General features: G+C 37.4%; 1 protein-coding gene across 2 annotated transcripts in view; it reads right to left on the reverse strand.

Annotated features, from left to right (window-relative positions):
- Positions 1–2,337: 2,337 nt before the first annotated feature.
- ankfn1a (ankyrin repeat and fibronectin type III domain containing 1a) overlaps positions 2,338–20,614 on the reverse strand; it is an 83,809-nt gene continuing 65,532 nt past the window's right edge. For both annotated transcript variants that reach the window (XM_084135542.1, XM_084135541.1), the window contains 10 exons: positions 18,649–18,748; positions 17,817–17,949; positions 16,878–16,994; positions 16,128–16,343; positions 15,865–16,031; positions 13,777–13,918; positions 12,776–12,944; positions 11,910–12,076; positions 7,149–7,362; positions 2,338–5,659 (listed from right to left, as the gene is read on the reverse strand). In XM_084135542.1, coding sequence (XP_083991668.1) covers positions 4,896–5,659; positions 7,149–7,362; positions 11,910–12,076; positions 12,776–12,944; positions 13,777–13,918; positions 15,865–16,031; positions 16,128–16,343; positions 16,878–16,994; positions 17,817–17,949; positions 18,649–18,748 — 2,189 coding nt within the window. In that variant the 3' untranslated portion in view covers positions 2,338–4,895. The remainder of the gene's footprint in view (positions 5,660–7,148; positions 7,363–11,909; positions 12,077–12,775; positions 12,945–13,776; positions 13,919–15,864; positions 16,032–16,127; positions 16,344–16,877; positions 16,995–17,816; positions 17,950–18,648; positions 18,749–20,614) is intronic.

Genomic DNA, 20,614 nt, shown 5'->3' on the forward strand with positions numbered 1-20,614 from the left:
GAAGGTGGAGGGTTTCTGAAAGCGCACTGCAACTGCTAGACAAAATGCTGACCCGTATTTGAAGTTTGAGCAGTGAGCTCATTGGCTACTGATACAGCAGGAACCAATCAGCTGTGCCCTTTAGAGATGATGTGATTGCAAGCAGATTGAGTTAAGGACCAGCTCGCGCCATCTAGAGTTTCAGGACATTACTTTGCACACAGTTACAACACCATGACATTTTTTACGTTAAGGCCCACCAAAAATGTCAAAACCACTTTTAACTTAGAAATGAAAAATGTCACGACACATGCATTCAAGTCATTTTTGTAATTGATGCAGACACAAGTTTATTGAAAGAAGATTTATTGAATTGTTCATCGTGTGTTTTATAAAAAGTAAATGTATGCATTGCTCTTCTGTTTAATTCCTTGTCAGTGGATAGCCTATCAGCTACTCTGAAATGCTTCCTAAAATCAAATCAATGGGTGCCACTGTCCGCTGGCTCTTTTGGCTTCTCTTCGAATGACAAGGTTGCATTCAGATATCCCAGAAGAGTTCCCCATCTCCTATGATATTCCTGTGCTTCTCTTTAACATTTAAATTGACCTTAGAGCAATTTTCTGGATTGCTCCTGTGTCAGCGAGTGTCCGGCGCCAGTAGAATGCGAGTTCTTATTTAAAAGAAAGGAAGTAGGCTGAAATTATGTTTTTGAGATAAGCTTGCCAACCAACTGCAGTGACGAAGGAATCCGTGGCCCTTGAAAAAATGGCCTATCCTCCGGCTAGAATTACAGAACGCAGGACCAGCGCAGTCTCTCGCTGAACAAAGACATTTCTCAGAGCCAAATAAAGAGCTATGCTGTTTTCCAGAGTTCTCTATATGAACATAAAACTGATTAATGCATTTGTGACGAACAGACACCATACTGTTTAGTATTAAATGTCACTCATAATAAGTGTCTTAACCTGTGAACTGCAGCTCAGTTGATGTATGCTGTTATACTTTCGTGGATTCCTTCATTCTATCTTGTAATTTGTACCAATGACTGTTTAACTGTGTTCCAGTGGTTACCATGGAAGTGTGTGTTGGGACAAAGCACAGTGGATTAGAGGCCATATTCAAACAGGTTGTCAATTTTAGCTGTGAATTGAGAACATTGCGTCATTTCTGACTTTATCATCAGATCATCTCCTTGATAGCACTATTCGCACCGATTCAAGCTCGTTTCCAACATACACACGCATTCTTATTTCTTTCCGTTAACTGACTGCGAGATCCACGTGTTTCGAATCATCTAGAGGCATATTTGTCCTTTGATTTTCGTGAAATATCTGGGCAAAGGCCAGTCGCGCCTCCATGACCATCAATGTCTGGTCCGACTCTGAAGTTCACTTAATCTTAATGACGGATCAGAGGGCCTCCCAGCTCGAGGTCAACATATTCCTGATTCTTTCATGACCCAGCTAGATAAAAATGTCATTTGTTTTTGTTTAGTTCCCTGTGAAGACCTTTGATGATCTAACAAGAGAGCAATTTGAACGGTCGATTTGAAAGTTACGGTTTCACTGCAGCTAACATGCGGTCAGTTCAGTTTTAAATACAAACATACACACTCTGTCTGTCTCTGTCTATTGGCCTGGTTGTTGAAATTAACATTGTAAACAAAGCTTTATATCAATTTATATATATATACACTGTATATATATATATATATATATATAACAAAAAATGATGAAAATATGAATGTTATAAAATTACACAAAATCAAAGTTTATAAAATATTTATAAAATATATATATATTTTGTATTTTTAAATCTGTATTCAGCCTCTGTAAGATAACATTTCTTATAAGATAAGATAACATTGATTTTGGCAAGCACCACATATTGCCATTTGGTCTGTTTGTTTAAATTGTTAACATTTTAAACAAAGCTTCATATAAATTTATAAAAAAAATATATGAAACACATCTATATCAAATAAAAATAATTAAAAATATATAATTTCCTAATTATGTATTGACACAATAAAACAAAAATGAATGGTCTGCAATTCTGAAATCAATCACAATTTCATTCAAAGATGTATTAAAAAATAATAATAAAGTTACTTGAATTAGCCTAAAATTAAAGGGTAACTTATATATAATAACTACATAATTACATGCAACTAACCCTAACCTTTATCCTAACTCTACCAATAAGTACATGTTGTACTTGTTACACTGTAACACAGACAAGTGAAATGGTTCCATTTATTAACATTAGTTAACACATTAACTAATGTTATATAATAGAACTTATTGTAAAGTGTCACCAATTAAAGAACCAGCTTTAAAAAAACATAATCAAATATTTACACTGGAATGTTTATTTTTTTATGACTTAAATACATCTGTCACAGCGTCATATTCAAGATGCATCACAAAAAGCAAACAAGTTACAACAGAAACTTCTATGACATGGGACCAACCGTCAAAAATACAATACTGAAATATATTATTTGGATCAATAAATGCATAATGCAAAAATATACAGATATGATGCTTCTTAATTGTTTTGGCTTGCATTGTGCACAGTATAAAGGTATCAAGACAAATATACTATATAATTTAACAATAATACCCCAACTGGAATGCCAGTTGCAAACAGTTTCAATGATTTAACTGGAATACGTAAGGTGGCATGTGGTATATAATGCCTGGACGCTGCAGGGTTGTGTTGAATGCATACTGAAAGAGCAGGGCCCGAACACACCGGTGTGTCAGAGCAGTGCATTTTACCCACAGGATCTTGAGCACCAGCTGACATCACTGTACCTTAACCAGGAAGATAAAACATTTGTACAATCATTCAGGAGAAAGTCCAGTTTCAACATATTTTTTTTGGAAATATTTCAAACGTTTTGTGCAAATACTATTTTTTCTTTCTTTTTGTTTTGTAGAAAAAAACACTACAAACATTAACAAATTTTTTTTGAAACACTGCAACAGACACATTCACGATGTTGCTTGCAAAAAAGCTGCCCTTTTCATCTGGGAAATTGTTTCACTTCATTTTTAGGGCATATGGATATAGTATATTCACAATGGTAAAGTTTTACAGAATTAAAGATGCTTTACTAAACAAACTACCTTTTTGGTTATGTCCTTGGACCATAACTTGCATTTCAAATACCTATGGCTTTATTGACAAAATGAATGCAGTGATATTAGTAATTAAGCACTTACAAATCATCCAAATATTCATGATTGTGTGTGTTAATATAAAGTGGCACAAATTTGCAGTATAAGCAAAGAAGGTTGCAGCTTCCTCCGCAAAAGGTCAAAAGTGGTCCGATTCAAAACAGCCCAGATCTTTAAAAAAAAAGTGGTGGGATGCAAATATACTGTATATATTAAAAGTGCAGTTTTTCTCATTCCTTCAACCTGTAAAACATAAGTGGTTTTCATTTCCTTTCATAAGAGTGGGTTACCCAGCATAAATAGGAACAGAAACAAACAAATTACAAGGAATCTTCAAATGTGAACAATCACATGCCACAAACCACCATTGTATGGTAAACATCGCACAACTCAAGGTATTTTTCAATGAAACACATTCTGTGGAACAAATGTCACGCACTCTTTCCCTGGAACTACATAATAGCTTTTTAATTTGAAAAGGGCTCTCATGTTTAGAAACAGAGTCTGTAGTTAGGGGGTCATTTTTCATTCATCCAGTGTTTCTCAACAGCGAAACACAATCGATTTGAAACAGATGTAATGCGAAGGGGATTATGCCACTTCATACATCAATAGTAGGAGCAAATAATTCTAAATGGGCAGTGAAATTAGCGGATACATCGATCTTTCGTTGCAAGTAAACACGTAAACTGAATTTTAACTGACCGTCAAATCACCTAACTCCACTCTTCACTGAAAAACACCACAATAGAGCAAAACAGCATGTTTTCAGAAGTAAAAATCCCATTCGTTTTCTCCACAGAGAACTTGATTTATATAATATTTAAACCTTTCAAGAGAATAAAAATAATAATATAGTGGGGTTGGTAATGATTTTGAAAGAAGTCTCATATGCTGCATTTACGAAATACAGTAAAATAATAGTCGTGTAAAATATTATTTCAATTTAAAATAATTTTTCAATTTTAATATGTAATTATTCCTGTGAAGGCAACACTGAATTTTCAGCATCATTACTCCAGTCTTCTGTGTCAACATTTCTTATTACTGTATCTATGTTGAAAACAGTTGTGCTGCTTAATATTTTTGTGGAAACCGTGATACTTTTTTTCAGGATTCTTTAATGAATAAGCATTTAAAGAATCTTTTGTAAAATTATAAACATATTTACTGTCACTTTTGATCAATTTAATGCATCCTTGCTGAATAATTTTTTTTTTTTTTACGTAAAGTTTGGAAAGTTAATATATCATAATAAGAATAATTTCTTTATATATTTTCTACTTTAATCATAAAAGTTCTTAAATACACACTTCTTGTAGCTTCTAATAAAAAAAGCTGTAATATTAATAATGGTTTTGTTTCAGTCTGAAGAAGTTTTTGAAACCCCCGTGGTGAAAACGAATGGGAAAAATACACTGCTGAAAAAGTGGCCGCTAACTGTTGGACTCTATTGGCGGAGTTAATTTCAAGTTCTGAGGAAAAGCAGTGCTTTGTTTCACGTTGCATTGATAATCAACATTGTAACAGTCAGAGCCATGACTTACGAGTCCCGCAGAGTTGACCAGCAACTTCATCCTCTACAGAGAGGATGCAAGAATTGATTAGGCTAAGTGTTCACTCATTACAACTGAGAGCTGTTGTAAAGTGTGCGGTTGGAGAGGAAAGGTGGAGTTTTGGAGCTTTTTGAGGCGATTGAAGTGTCGAGAAGACCATGCGTATATCGTCCTAAAGAGTGCTGCTGAGGACCTCCGACACTTGTTCGTTCGTTAGCTCGTCGGAATCCATGTCCTGAGCTTCTGCTGTGGTGCGGTATCCCGATCCGGTCTCTCCGGTGGACGCTCCTCTCGATCCCGTCTCCTCCTCCTCCCAATGTGGGGCATCTCTGCAGGGTGACGTCTTGCTGCAAGACTCCACAAAGATCCTGTGAACGTTGGGCTTAGACTCCCTGTAGGTCGCCCTGTACTCATCCAAACTGTAGGAGGTAGTGGGAGAGTGCGGTAGAGAGAGCGGCGTCTCCAGCGGCAGGTCAGTTTCGCTCTGTTTGGTGTAGATCCCTTCGGATAGCGAGGGAGTGTGGCTCTCGCTCTGCACGCGCAGCCAACGGTGCGGCCCGCCAAAATAACTCCTCTGAGGATGGCTTTTGGACAGCATCTTACGTTTCGTCGGTGGATCGGCCAGGAACTTGCAGCGGGACGGCTTGTCTGTGTTTTTGACGGAATAAGAGGAAAGCGACAGGTCCTCCATATCCTTGGTGCAGGATTCGGTCTCCAGGATGGACTTTGAGCAAGCGCTGTACTTGAGATCGTGCATCTGAAGCACATCGGGTGCGCTTCCGCTGAGGATGTGCACGGCCTGATGGGAGAGATCTTGGGCTGAGGAGTAAACTAAATCCAGGTCACGAGGGCTCAGAGCGTCACTGGAGTCATAGTCACTGTCTGTGGGGAGAAAGACCTCCGAGCAGCCCTCTTCATCTGATCCCGGTTGGGACTCTGCAAACAAATGTGGGTTGATAATAATTATGGGGAATCAGACAAGCAAAAATACATTTTAATAATAAAATAAACATTTTAAAAGGATACTTCTGCCGAAAATCGGTCTGAAATTCTGTCTGATTGGATGAACCACTTTCAAAGCCCTTTTTGAAATAGTCGATAGACTACCATTGTTTTTAATGTTTTTGAAAGAAGTCTCTTGTGCTTTTTTCTGCATTTATTCGATCAAATACAGTAAAACTAGTAATATTGTAAAACATTATTTCAATTTAAATTTTAAAATGTAATTTATTCCTGTGATAGTAAAGCTGACTTTTTTGTGGCCAGTGTCATATGATCCCTCAGAAATCATTCTAATATGTTCATTTGGTGCTCAAGAAACTTTTATTATTATCAGTCCTAAAAATAGTTTTTCTCATTAATATTTTTTTGTGGAAACTTTTTTCAGGATTTTTCAAAAGAACAGAATTTATTTGTAAGTTATTAAAAGCCTTTACTGCCACATTTGATCAATTTAATACATACTTGCTGAAAGGAAGAATTAATTTATTTCAAAAAACAACAAAACATTCTTATATTAAGCTACTGTATATTTATTATATAGATACAATTAATGTGTCTATTAATGTCAATTAATGTCACATATACTGTTAAACATTATATAATGTAATAATGTTTGTTAAATTTAAGTGATATCTATGAAATATACATAGGTTCTTTCTGAAAAATCAACAAAAATAATTATAATTTTATGTAGCATGTTGCTGAGTTCACATCCCATACACATAATGCAATAATCAAAAATCCTGAGAAATGTGGCATATAAAAGTAAAAACACCCAGCAGACATGCATTGTGCATATTTATTGCACACATTTGACCACATAAGTAATAATATTTGAACTGACTTCTGCTTTTAATTGTACAAGTTTAATTGCAAGGCATATTTTATCAATATTGCATGGTTTCTTTAGATTACGCTGAGACACTGGAAAGACTGAGAATCATTAAATCATCTAAATTTGGCCTTAAATGATATCTGTGAATTATCATAATTCACCAATACTTAGTTTGTTCTTACACAGACTGAAATCTAAAAGACCCTAAATGTCCAACAATCACAGGGTGACATTCACTCAAGTGCCTCCGATGAGTGCTTGTAAATTGCAATTTCATAAATGTCTTGAAAATTGGTGTCTTTTGTCAAAAATGTTTTTTGTCAAATCTTCCTTTTGTGCCAACCTGTAATGTCCTACAAACTACATGTCATCTCAAAGCTTTCAATATTGAAGAGTTGCATTAGATTCACTGATATACTTCCTGGAAAATGTATTCAAAAGACTGTCAACAAATGCCACAATCCCACTACTTACATGTGCAAACTCACTGCAAATACAATACATATTTGAATGTGACAAACATGCAGTCAAGCACGACATATTTTTTTATACCTGGATGAATGGCAGCTATTGAAAAATAGCATTTACCAATTGTGGGCTTTCGTCTCCTCATTTCTGGAGAGGGCGAGGGAGTGGGCACGTATTCTGTGTTAGAGGACGTGGAGTCATTCTTCTGGACAGGAGGCTCCACGCTGACGTCTACGAGCCAGGTGATAGGCACCCAACCGAGAGGCTGTTTATAGCGGGCGTACTGCAGGGCATTGGTGATCCAGCGAACGTCTCGCCACATCTCGTCCAATTGCTTCACACACAAAGAAAAAAAACAAAGAGAGGTTGAGTGCGCTCTTATTTCATTGGCAATGCTGCCTGCGTTTCAAGGTTAGCTTGAAAACTAAAGGGTGCTTTTTAAAAGTTGATTCGATAAAAATGCAAATCACAGCTTTCAGTGTGAGAAATGCGGTATTTTCCCCACATAAACGTCGCAAGAACTTTCCCCACAAACATCACAAAGCTTTTCAAAGCATTAAAGCGCATCACACAAAAGCTTCAAAAGGAGGCCACAGAAAACTCGCTGTGAAGTCTTGAAGGGGCATGACCGTGACTAATGTCATAATTTATTTTGTGTCATCTTCCTCTGTTCACCGATCACAGCACGTCAGAGCCGAATTGTACATATTGCTCCTATTTAGTGTGCAGGAGCGAAATGAGAGGTAAAATGTGTTTTCAATCAGAGCTGTTAACCTCCACGCAGTGAATCTTCACAACTACCACTTTCATATTTTCCATCCTCGAGACGTACTATAGCAATTGTATTTACAAGGAGCTTATTTCAAATTGGAAGGAAAAAGGCTGAGCAAAAATGCAGCAGAGTAGACGAAAAAAAAAAAAAAAAAAAATTGCAATCTGAGCTCTTTCTAGCAAATGCCATGAGAGATCCAGCTTATGGGAATGAGCCTTGACACCACAGGATGACTCCTTTGGAAAATATGCCGGGCTTCTAACGACAAAGAGGGGACTCCAGTATGACAAGGGCAATAATATGAGTCTATCGAAATAGACTACTTCAACTAATAAATGTTTGGCTGATGCTGTTGGCTGGGAAATATTGAAACAAATTAGGGGAAAATAAGAATAAATAAGCAGTGTGGCTTATATCACACCCAGGGCTCTATTATATCCAAAAATTAATCACTGGTCTGTTCTGATAGGGTCGTCGGCTGCAGGGAAAAATAATGTTACATGGAAATAATAAAATGCAACTGACCATATAATCATGCATATTTAGGATAGCAAAATGAATAGGCCTGGCCATTAAAAGGGATGAGAAAACGATTCTCATTTTTATACGAGTCAAAGGCTGTGCAATCAAACTCAAAAGTATTTTGATGCAAAATATTTGGCGAAAATTTTTACAATATTAGATAGATCCAACACAGACAGGCTGCTTGAAAGCCCTTCACCCTGGTAAAGTTTAAACAAAAAACACAAAGTAGAAGAAAACACGACTCAACCCACATTAAATACAGATTTAGTTTCAAGGAGAGATTTCAAGGGCATTTTTTGTTCACTTGATACACAACTTTGGTACTCTTTTGGTTTAACACTTAGGCCTGGTTTCATAGACAGGGCTTAAATTAAGCCAGGAATAGACCTTAGTTCAACTGGGACATGTATGTAGCTTTTATAAACGTGCCTTAAAAAACATTACTGGTGTGCATCTTAAAGGCACACTATGCAGTTTCCGTTTTTCTCAAACAGCGACCCCTAGAGTCGCTGTGGAGTACTTGTATTTAACGTCACTGTCGTAAATACCACTCGCGCAGAGCCGTCTCTGCGCTCCTCCGACCGCGTTTCTTCGTCGACTCTGCCATGATTCACGTCTGAAATGCGTGCTATTGTCTTCCATAGAGGCTGCTTCATATGTTGTTGATGTATGTAACGTTGTGCCGTAAAGATAGTCGTGATTCTTGCGTGATTTGTTGGGGCGCCACCTCTCAAACCTGCATTGCTGGCTTCTAACGGCTGCATTGAACCCTACTACGAGTTCGTTTACCATCGAAATGAGTTCGAAGCTGTAATATTATGGTACAAATCTTGAATAGTGTGCCTTTAAGACACAATGGCACTGACATATTTTAAGATCTCAAACAGCTCAAACATGCATTTTAATCTGGGACTAGGCTTAAGCCTTATCTGTGAAACCAGGGGTTACTGTCCACTGCAAAATCTTGGTCTTGAACTAAAACCAGTTGAGAACTTCAACAGCCAAAAGGTTGCAAAATCTCTGTGAGTATTATCAGATGAACTAGAGCTTACGTACTTGCACCAAAGCAGCAAATTTGCAAATCTGCCGAGTTAAAGCCAAACACTTGAGCTTACGAAGTAAATTTGAGCGTCACGCAAGCTCCATCTCAATGCCACATCTCGCCGCACGCATCTGAAACGCGTGTTTCGCGGTCTGTCCGTTAGCTCTTTGACAGGACCTCACAGCGATATAAACCTGCTCTCTCACACGAAAGCACTTTCCAGAGCCGTGCCACTTTGACAGACGTGGCCCTTTCTCGTTTGCCGCCTTCTGGAACATTAAGGTTTTCACGCTAATTGATGCCACATTGCTCAGCCACACACACAGTCATGCAGTCACACTCATTGATCGGTATTATTTTTTCCCCTCGTCGCTCTTAGGCGCTGTGTAATCTGTGGTCAGTGTGCCGCTTTTTTCCAGTGCCTCTTGGACCTGACATCACACAAACACTTGTGGTTTTGTGGTCAATCTCAATTAATAGTCCAGACCGGGGTGGCGGAGAGGGATTATTTCAGACCGGCACACTTAACACACGCCTCCCTTTCAAGTCGGATTGTGAGAGAGTCTGCTGAGCTGTTATTGAAATTTCGACACAAGAAAAACAACTTGTTTTACAGTTTATACGTCTAGTAGTTATGCTTTATGACATCAATAAACTATCCTAATTGGATTATTAGTTTAAATTGTTTTTGTAGTTTGATGTTTCCAACACTCCCAAGCGGTTGGGAATAAATATGATTCTCAGGACTGAAACATGCATGACGTATTGCTAAAAGTTGTAATTGTACAACACAAATGTGGCTAATAAAAAGGAATGAAGCAGTAAAGAATGATTTCAGGTAGCGTACAAACACTAAATAGCAAAAAACACCATAGCACTATCTTAAACACCTGTTTGTTAATATATGCTGCAGAATTGTTCTGGCCCATTAAGTCATTGAGTGCACTGACAAAAGGCGGAATCTGAATCCCTGAAATTACCACATACAACACCATTCAAAAGTTTGTGTTCAGTAAAATCCTTAAAAAATATTAAGCAGCACGGCTGTTTTTAACATTGATGATAATAATAAGAAATGTTACTTGTGCACCGAATCAGCATATTAGAATGATTTCTGAAGGATCGTGTGACACTAAAGACTGGAGTAATGATGCTGAAAATTTTGCTTTGATGCAGGAATAAATTACATTTTAAAATATATTAAAACAGAACACAGTTAAGTTTAAATTTGAATAATTTCCCAATTTGACTGTTTAACTGCATTTTCACAATTGTTTTACTGTAGTGTATTTCATGTTTCTTTCTTCGAGGTGATTTTTCAGTGACTGGTGAATAAGTGAAAGAATAGTATTTTCGGTAAAAGCCCAATGTTCTCAAAGACCAAAAACACTGTTAGCTTGGCAGTGGATGAAGATGCAAAATGCCTGCAGAGCAACAAATTATTTAAATTGAGAGGAAATCGATTTGTTGTAATGGATTCGCAAATGGAGATTCACAATGGAGATTCACTAGCAAATTAGTCCTGTACTAACATTATAGCTCCAAGATGTACATCAAACTGTACTAAACACAAAATAATACAGATAATATAAAATAGCCATTTGAGATGCAGCTTATAAAAAGCTTAAAGTGAAGAAATAAGCAGAAAATGAAAGATTTTCTTCCCCCCCCCCCAAAAAAGATTGTTATATTTTTAAAAGACTTTGATTATGGTGACAAATATTTTTTTAGTTATATTTATGAGCCCATGCCTTTATACACTACTACAAAAGCTACTACTATACAGCTACTACAAATATATTTTTGTAAAAAAAAAGAAAAGAAACAATACAATAAGTTTGTTTGAAAATTGTGTTGCTCCATCAGTATTTAACTGAATAATGTTATGTAAAAATATATTATCATTTATAAAGATGACTCTTTTTTCATACTTTGGGACAAGCAAGGAAAAATGAAAAGAGCAAGTATATTCTTCAGTTTCATCCAAAAAGATACTGCTATATCAAAAGAATTTACAGATGGTGAATTTATATATATATATATATATATATATATATATATATATATATATATATATATATATATATATATAATTTATAATTATTATATATTTTATGTTATTATATATTATTATATTCTATTATTTATTTTATTTTATTATATCATATTACATTTAATGCTGAATAATATTGTTGAATTAATATCGTCAAGTATTTACTTAAACGTCAATCAAAACTATTCTGCTATATAAAAAGCATTTGCACAAGGTGAACAATTATTTTATTGTTTAAATTATATATATATGTGTCTAGGCCTTTAAACTGGACTTTATAATTTTTGTTAAAAAAATAAAAAAAATAATAATAAAAGGAAACTTGTTTAAAAAAAATTGCTCCGATATTCAATATAATACTAAATTATATTATGTAAAAATATATTATAACTTACAAAGATAAATCTTCATCAAATACTTGGGGAGGATTTTATTTTTTTTTAACAAAATCACATGATCCTTCACAGAGAGGCACCCTCTGCCCCATACCTGAATGTAGTCCAATATGTGCTGTTGTCTCTGTTTGGCTGTGGACACCTCTGAGTCAGTGATGGCCTCTCTAAAAGCCTGCTGGGTAATTAGAGCGTCCAGGTCCAGCACCGAGGACAGCCGGCAATAAAGACTGATAAATTTCTCCTTATATGAGTAGAAGTGAACTGCACAGGGAGACAAAATAAAAACAATAATACTGCAGTTAGTAATAGACACTGTCTTATATGGGCAACAGTAGTGAGATGTTATTGCATTTCTGAAATTGACTTCCCAGGGTGGTGTGCTGTGTGAAATCGAGACCCTAGGAAGGTTATCATTAATGTCCCAAAAACACTGACGAATCTTTTTAAAAGACGCTTTTGTAATGGAAATCTGTGGGAGGTTTACAAGTGTATGGTGTTTGGGCTGAAACTACCTCACAGTATAACGTTTAAAAAGTTGTTTGAAACTCTCCCCACAACAGCAGCTGAATAAGCTACTAAGTGTTCTAACTGGCACGGCTGCTAAGAATACAAGCACACGATTTGCCTTCTCGTCTGAAAACAAACCCTGCTATTTCAATGAAAATGATCTGCCATTCTTTAAAACACATTTTATTGGATTATAATATTGATTACTTGTTTAACCTTTCCTTATTTTACACAGTCTGGGCTCAGCGAGGGGGGTGGGTGGCTGTTTGGCTAGCCGTGGTGCGCACCACCACCCCGCTGGTGTCTGCATGTGTGTGTGTGTGTGTGTGTGTCTGCTTGATTTACTAGAGGTCCTAAGGGAGTGTGACTGGGGGCAGAGGGGGGAGGAATCTGTGGATTTTTATAAGGCCAACTGAGCTAATATTGTAGGGGTTGAAACAGAAGCCAGTGTACCGAGCTCAAACATTTGAAGAGGGAGGTTGAGGAACCCCGAGTGTGGTGTGTAGGGGTTGGTCTGTCCCGGGGCAGAGCAAACGTCGTCTGAGGCGGGCAGCAGCAGAAGAAAGGACACATTGTGACCCAGCTCCAGCACCTCGTGTGTGTAGAGACGGAAGTGCTTGGCCTGTGTGGGACACACAGACACACACACAGACAGTTTAACCCACGGTAAAGTAACAATGTTGTTACAATGTAACAAAGGGTAACAATGTTATGTAGAACTAAGTAGAAATATCCCAAAACTATGTGTATAACAGTAAAGTAATACAGACAAAAAATAAAGTTATTCTGACTAATATTGGGAGAGAGACTATTAGTCTATCTATCTATCCATCCATCCATCCATTTATATTTGGTATGTCTATCTATCTATCTATCTATCTATCTATCTATCTATCTATTTATATTTGGTATATCTATCTATCTATCTATTTATATTTGGTATGTCTATCTATCTATCTATATCTATCTATATTTGGTATATCTATCTATCTATCTATCTATCTATCTATCTATCTATCTATTTATCTATCTATCTATCCATTTATATTTGATCTATCTATCCATCCATCCATCCATCCATCTATAAATCTATTTAGATTTATATAAATCAAATTTAATACATTTATGTATTACATTTTTATAAATCTATATTTGGTCCATTCATCCATCCATCCATCCATCCATCCATCCATCCATCCATCCATCCATCCATCCATCCATCCATCCATCCATAAATGCTGCTGCAGATCTCAAAGTATTCAAACTACCCAAGGTTTATATAAGCTTCAAATGTAATGCTCTCTTTTCAAACAGCCCGTTTTCAAATTAAACGTCCAAAAAATACTATTTAAGCTATTTTAATCATTTTAAAATGAAAATATATTAACAAAGTTTAGTTAACTTAGTTAACTTAACACCCAGTTACCACAGAGGTGTCCTGTAGACAGCAGTACCTGGTGGAGAGGTAGATTGATATGGTGCAGCACACTCTTAATGGCCGTCTGGAGCTCAGAGAAGAGGAGGCAGTCTGTAGCCTGATCTGCTCTTTCCACCTCCAAAGGGCCAGACAGTGACTGCAGCCATTCCCACTCATCCCTGGGTGGGAAGAGACAGCGTTCAGTCAACATACACAGCTCTATATAACGGTTTCCAGAAGTGCCATCGACAGAGTGGTTTACAAAGGCTAGTGGGATGGCATGTTAGGTCTAATATTGAGAGTTAGATTTGGTGAGATGTTTTCGAATACCCTTAATACCCTTCTTTTTAATCTGAAAATTCTACACTAAGAAAAGCAAAGTTGTTAAATGTCCAATAATAATGGAAAAGTCACAACTCTTATGTATTTTTGAAACTGTGATAATTTTGGCAAATAGATTTTTACAATGAAGTCAAATTCATTTAACTTTCTCTAAATTTCACAAAAACTGTAAGAAGATGAAAAGCACCAGCTTATGGTACGCGGGTAAGATGACGGGGCAAAATAGACCATTTTGGTTTTAGTCTCAAGGACACCCTCAAGGATAGTGTCTAGGGGGTAGTAGGATGATGGAAAAAAGGAGAATTTCTTTGCTCCAGAGGTTTTCCTCGAGCCGTGAGTAGGCATCATCCTGTGTGAACCTCCCACTGACTTCCACAGTCCGGCCCCGTAGTAAATTTAGTTTTACTACCACACAGAGCTGCAGGATAATACTCTCCCTGTCTCTAGCTACCTACCAAGGTCAACACCATGACCCGAGATGAAAATAAATAAATAGCTCCTTTACCGAACAAAAACAAATAGCAGTTTTGTTTTGACTGTAAAAAATGGTGGTGTCAAGAAACTATGTAAGCCTGTGGTGAAGGGGAGCCTGACACGGAGTTCAGGCATATTTCAATCTTCTCAGGTACACTCACTCTGGAGAGCTCGTATTTGCTTCACCAGTGCGAAATATTAGCTTGTTTCGGTGATATAAAGGGTTAAAAAATGCATGTCTATATAAATGACATTCATTAGATTGCATGAGAGGCTTTCATAATGAGTCAAGATGTACATATATTTGCTGGTATTTTAGGTAAAATCGATAGATTAATAAAAAAGAAGAAAATCATTATACGCTTTCATTACAGGCTTTGAATACATGCTTTAATAATGCCGTCTCTGCTCAATGCTTTCAAGACTTAGGGTCTTTGTTCTTCAATATTTTTGAGATCAAAAAAAAAAAAGACTTTAAAGATTTAAAAAGAAAAAGAAAAAAAGGCTCCTGAGAATGGCTGTGTGAACTGCAAAATGCAGGATGAGTTGAGGAAAAGATATGCTAAAATACATTCACATTCATTCACTATATTAGTATAATATTCAGAATATTCAATTTTCCCTAAAGCAGGACCAATAAACTCTCTCATTTGTTGTGTTGCATATCATGAAGAGTCTTTCTTTTAAATTGCACAAATTTGCATTTTTCATCTAAACAACCCAAATCATTTCCACAAAACTTTGTGGGAGTAGCTCATGACAATAGGCTTTATGTTGAAGGTCACATGAACAAACAAGAAAACAGGTCTCATCACATCCACTTGTCCGAGAAAGTGTTGACAGCAGTATGAATTGATGGCGACATCTATGGACTTTTAAGGTAATCAGCTAACCTAGCAAGTTATTTTTATTGTTGGCGGGTTACTCAATTTTAATATACAAATGTTAGTGTGAACAAAAAAGTGTAAATAAAAAAAACTTTTAGATATCAATCTGCATATGCGATGGACATCGGTAATGCTCATCTTTGGTAGCTCCACTGAAGACATCTTGAGTAAAACAGCTCTTTATTTAACAAAACATATACAAAATACCTGAACCGGAAGCGATGGAACCTGTTTTACAGAATAGTTTGTTGTGCCCTATAACAACAACATGAACATGCACTCTGAATGGGTACACTAAAGTTTAACAAACCAAAAAAGTGGCATAATCTGGTCCATGACCAAAAATGAGTTTGAAACCTCAGATTTACAGAGAAAAAAAGCAAATAATAGGAAATAGTTGTAAGTGTAAGTCAATAACTAACCTTGACACATTCCAGTTGTCTCGTATCTTGGTGTGACAGAGCATGTTGGGCATACGTTGAGGAACCAGAACTTTGATCTGATCCACAGAGCTGCTGAGCTTTAGGTAACCCAGATAAAATCCAGAGGACAGCCGGTGCTGACTCCGTCTCTGATAGGCCAGAATGTCCTATAATCAAAATAACAGTTTAAATTAGATTCTTTTTCTGAAGATTTGAGATAGGCTATCACTAATGTCTTTAGGACAAGACAGAGCTGTGTTCACCTGTATGGTTATGAGGAGGATGTCCAGGGCATATGGTTCCTCAGGGGTAGACAGAGACTTCCTCTGACTCTGAAGTTTGGATACCTGCATCCATTTCCCATTGAAAAAGGAATAGAAGCTATCCACCTCTCTTACCGTCACAAGCAGCACATTCCCATGACGATCTTTAATGGGCTCATAGTGGACTCGGCCCAAGTTGTGAGTGCCCAGAAGATTCTGTTTGGAGAAGAATAGAGGAATAGACATGATGTGAAAAGGACGTTTGTTCTCCAGAATTCTTATTTAACCCTCTGATGCTGTGTACATGGTGTCCGCTACAAAACAAATGTTAAAAAATATTTTTAATAATTTAGGGTGTGATGTTACATCGAAACCACCATGGAGAGTTTACTCATAATGATATATGTCTGCCCTCTTTATATGTCATTATGCTTTTGGTTTATGTCAATAGAAATTTAAAATGCCTGACAAAAAGGACAAATCACCAAGGACTTATGAATGTATCACTGGACCAATGTGTAATTCTCTCAAAATTGGAAAGAAAATAAAATCACACTTTTGTAATAAATAAATCGGTTACGTAGAGCACGTTGGCCAAAATAATTGTTATGCAATATAAAATATGCTCAAACAGAAACACAGACACATACTCTGCTCAGAATCCTTCATAAGGGATTATCCCACTCAATTTCAATTTCAATCCCATTATAGTAATAAATTGTTAGCAAGGCTCATCACGGGCTGGCAAACCTGCAGTTGGCCCGCGGCCGTCAGCATCTTCTGTCTGGACTGCAGAGTGGAAGAGGAAGAGGTGGAGACTGCCAGGCTCTGTCTCAGCCACCGGATGTCCTCCCACATGCAGGACAGCTGCAAAATAAACACACGCACACTTGTGAAGTTGGAGGAAGCAATTTACTTAATTCCTCGACATCATTCAAAGTCTGTGCATCAATGCCAGAGTGCTTTGTTTTCAGTGATGAAACAATCCCTACTGGGATAGTTATAGGTGTCTCAGTTGACTACTTATTTGACCATGTGGAACAGAAAGCGCAACAGACAATATGCACTCCATAATAAGGCGTTAAAAAGAAAAGTCTCTCATAGAAGGGACCATCTATGTGCCTGCCTGTTTATGTGACTGTTTAACCTTCAAACTATTTTAAACTTGGTTTTATCAAGCCAACATCAAAATTTTCCTTGACAAACCTTCATTTTCTACTTGCATATTAGGAGACAAGTTGTAAAATAAACATTTGGATGTGGACATGAGCGCTTAAAAAGCTGCGAGGCTCGTTTCATGAGTATAACTTTACCTCCAATCTCACCATAAAATCTAGAAGTATTTGGCCATCAAACAAAGAGCTATATTCTGCTAAGACTGTCTCTGCTTCTTGCATCACACCACTTTAGCCTTGTAATGATGGGCTAATTACAAACGCGCGGTCTAACGTCAAAAATGTGGTGACTGTTCACTTTGACAGAATATATTTAGGACGCTAAGCTGACCGCAGGCTGCATTTGGAAGAAACCAACAAAAATATTGACGCTTGTCAAAGAGATGTGTTACGAAAACATCGAAAATGTATGTTTCAGTTCAGCGTTAATAAAACGCACGTTACTTTAGTGCAGTATCTCCGTGCTGACCTCTCCACTGCTTAATGTCGTGGTTGACTGTATGTTTTTGCATACCTTGGTGAACCACAGAAAGTCCTGCATGAGGGAGCTGCTGTATGAGTCGTCCACCTCCACTATGGGGATCTGATCCTCATTAGTCACTAGCAGACTGTCCTTATGGTAAAATACTGATGCTATATAAACTCCCCTGAAAAGGGAAAAAAAGCCAAGAGAACCTATTCAGAACAAGACGAATTCAGCATATTCAGCTATAATGTGAGTTCTATGATTCCTGGCACTTTCCAAGAATAGAGTACAAAAAAACAAAAAGTGAATACTCTTTTTATTTATTTAAGTAAATAGTCAGTGACTCTTAACGTCAGCGAGATTCTTAACGTTTAGATAATATTGATCGTCAACCTCATCGGGGGCAAACAAAACATTACACTTATATTTTACATTTATTAATTTAGCAGGCACTTTTATCCAAAGCTGCATACAAATTAACACTACAATAAAGCAATATTATAGTACAATAATATTATTATTATAAGTTTGCTTAAGTTAACAATTAAAATGTTTTTTACAGTTAAATATCTCAGTTAATTATAAATGCAAAAGTGCATTATAAACAGTTAATTAAACATTCAAAATATTATTTAAAAATCATTCAGCTGAGATGGTCAAGACCTTTGAGGTGGAACAGACCAAATCACACCATTTTACGGGTGAGGATACAGACATTTGATATGCGCAAAACTACTTTCATGCACATATCTACAGTAACAACACAAGGATACAACAGTAACCATTTATGTCTCTAATGCTGTAATAAAACTAATGAGATACCAATGTGTAACCTATTTGTGGAAAGTGCCACTTGTTTTCTACAATATGCTCATACTACCTTTTGAGAGTCTTGACAAATTTATTAGAGGAGTGAAAAAGGTGTTTCAGGCTCCGGGACACTGACTGCTTTCGACTTGGATTCGGCAACTTTGATGTGTCTGGGGGGGTAAAAAAAAAAACCCAGTAAACAAATGGAGTCAAGATAAACATACAGGTGAAAACAACAAAATACCAAGACTTGGTAGATTAACATGGGAGTCTGAAGATAGTTTGAGAGACAAACAATGAAAAAAAAATGTGAATAATCATCATGTTTATGTGCAAGTTACCCTTTTGAAAGACTGTTGGTTCTTGGATTCATTCTGGCTTCCTTAAGATCAACTAGTCGTTTAGAAAATCCAATGATTAATTGAGTATGAACTATGTAGTTTTGGTCATCCTTTTGGATATTTACATTTCAGAATTGCTGGAAAACACTCAGAGCCTTGGGGTTTTCAACAAGACACAAAAGTATCAAACATTGAAAAGAGCAAAATGAAAACCATGAAGGAATAAACTTGGGGAACTTCGAAGACAGACAGCGTGAAAGAGCCTCAGGGGTGTAAGATAGGGATTGGGGGAGTCAGGCCACCGACAAACCGGTTATCTGGAACATTTCAGCTGCGTATCTCCCGCTTCAAGCGCAGCCATATCAGCCCACATTTCAGCGATGCCAATCTTCAGACGTCCCTGTTTTCATGAAATTAAGCGTCACGTAATTGGCCCCCGTGTAAACAGCAGAGCAGACGGAACAATCCATTTGGCTGAGAAGCTGTTTACAACGTGAAAGTGGCCGTCAAAGCGAGCGAGTCACCGTGAGAGCAATCACGCTAGCCCTAGTCTCTGTGTCTCCATCGGAGGGGCATGAAAGGGAGGTAGGAAGGCAGATTTTCCGTTTGAAAATCACAATCAAACCCCTAAAGGAAAAATGTGTCTTACAAGTCCCATAAGGAGATTAACCCTTGGCCCCTTTGACCCTACAGTGGCGACTGTTAACAGTACGTGATTAAATGCATACACTGATTGTTTCCTGCTTGGCAAGATATCTACATAACGTAACCTCACAACCGCAATGCGTCTTACTGGAAATCTCAGGACAATTACGTTCCAACTGAAAAAGAGTCAAATTTGATTACATTCATTGGAATATCTTCACCAGACTCCAAGGTTTGGATGTCAAACACAATTTTTGTATCACAACAAGTTGGAGTGAGAACAAAATTATCCACTTTTGGAAACACATTCAATCCGTTGTAACATTTTTTATGCGAATTTCAGCCGCAGTTCCAGTCTCCGCAAATAGAGCCAGCGCTGCCATCGCACGTGTTGATAAGTTGAGCGCAGAATTCGTATTTATTTCTCCCTCAGAAGGTTAACTGGCTTTGACAAGCAGATTATAAGACATGAGTGCACTGGCCTCCTGTGCCGCCAAACTGTCACACTAAATAAATAAAGAAATGCCTTTACATTTATGAAAGCAAAAAAAAAAAAAGCGGATCACCTTTGATTAATGACTTGGCAATAAATCTGACTACCGCACAGTGAGTGCAACCATGAAATGAGGTGAGTGAGAGTTGGAGAGACGGCGAGCTCTGGTAGCATTCTTCATTTTCTAACTAATTTAGCGGGGGTCAACGGACCCTTTTCAACATACGAGAGCGAGCGGGATCATCCATAACGTTTGTGGCCAGACTTTCCAGGCCCTCGCTGACAGAAAGCGCTTACATAGCCGCGACGGAGTGCGGAGGTTTGCGTGTGAGCGATCGTGTTGTGCGTGTGGGTGTTGCTGTGTCTCATGCAGGAACAGTGGGAGCTGTGTGCACGACGCACACACACACACACACACACCCCTCGGCTTGAGAGCAACCTCTCAGCTCCACATATACACATCATAAATTAAGATAACCTCTGTTTAAACGAGCTGCATTTTTTTTGCGGAGCGGTTTTTATAGTAGTGTCATTGTACCGGTGCTGATTAATTTTGC

Source organism: Abramis brama (assembly GCF_963993115.1).
Source record: "Abramis brama genome assembly, chromosome: 14".
Classification (NCBI taxonomy): domain Eukaryota; kingdom Metazoa; phylum Chordata; class Actinopteri; order Cypriniformes; family Leuciscidae; genus Abramis; species Abramis brama.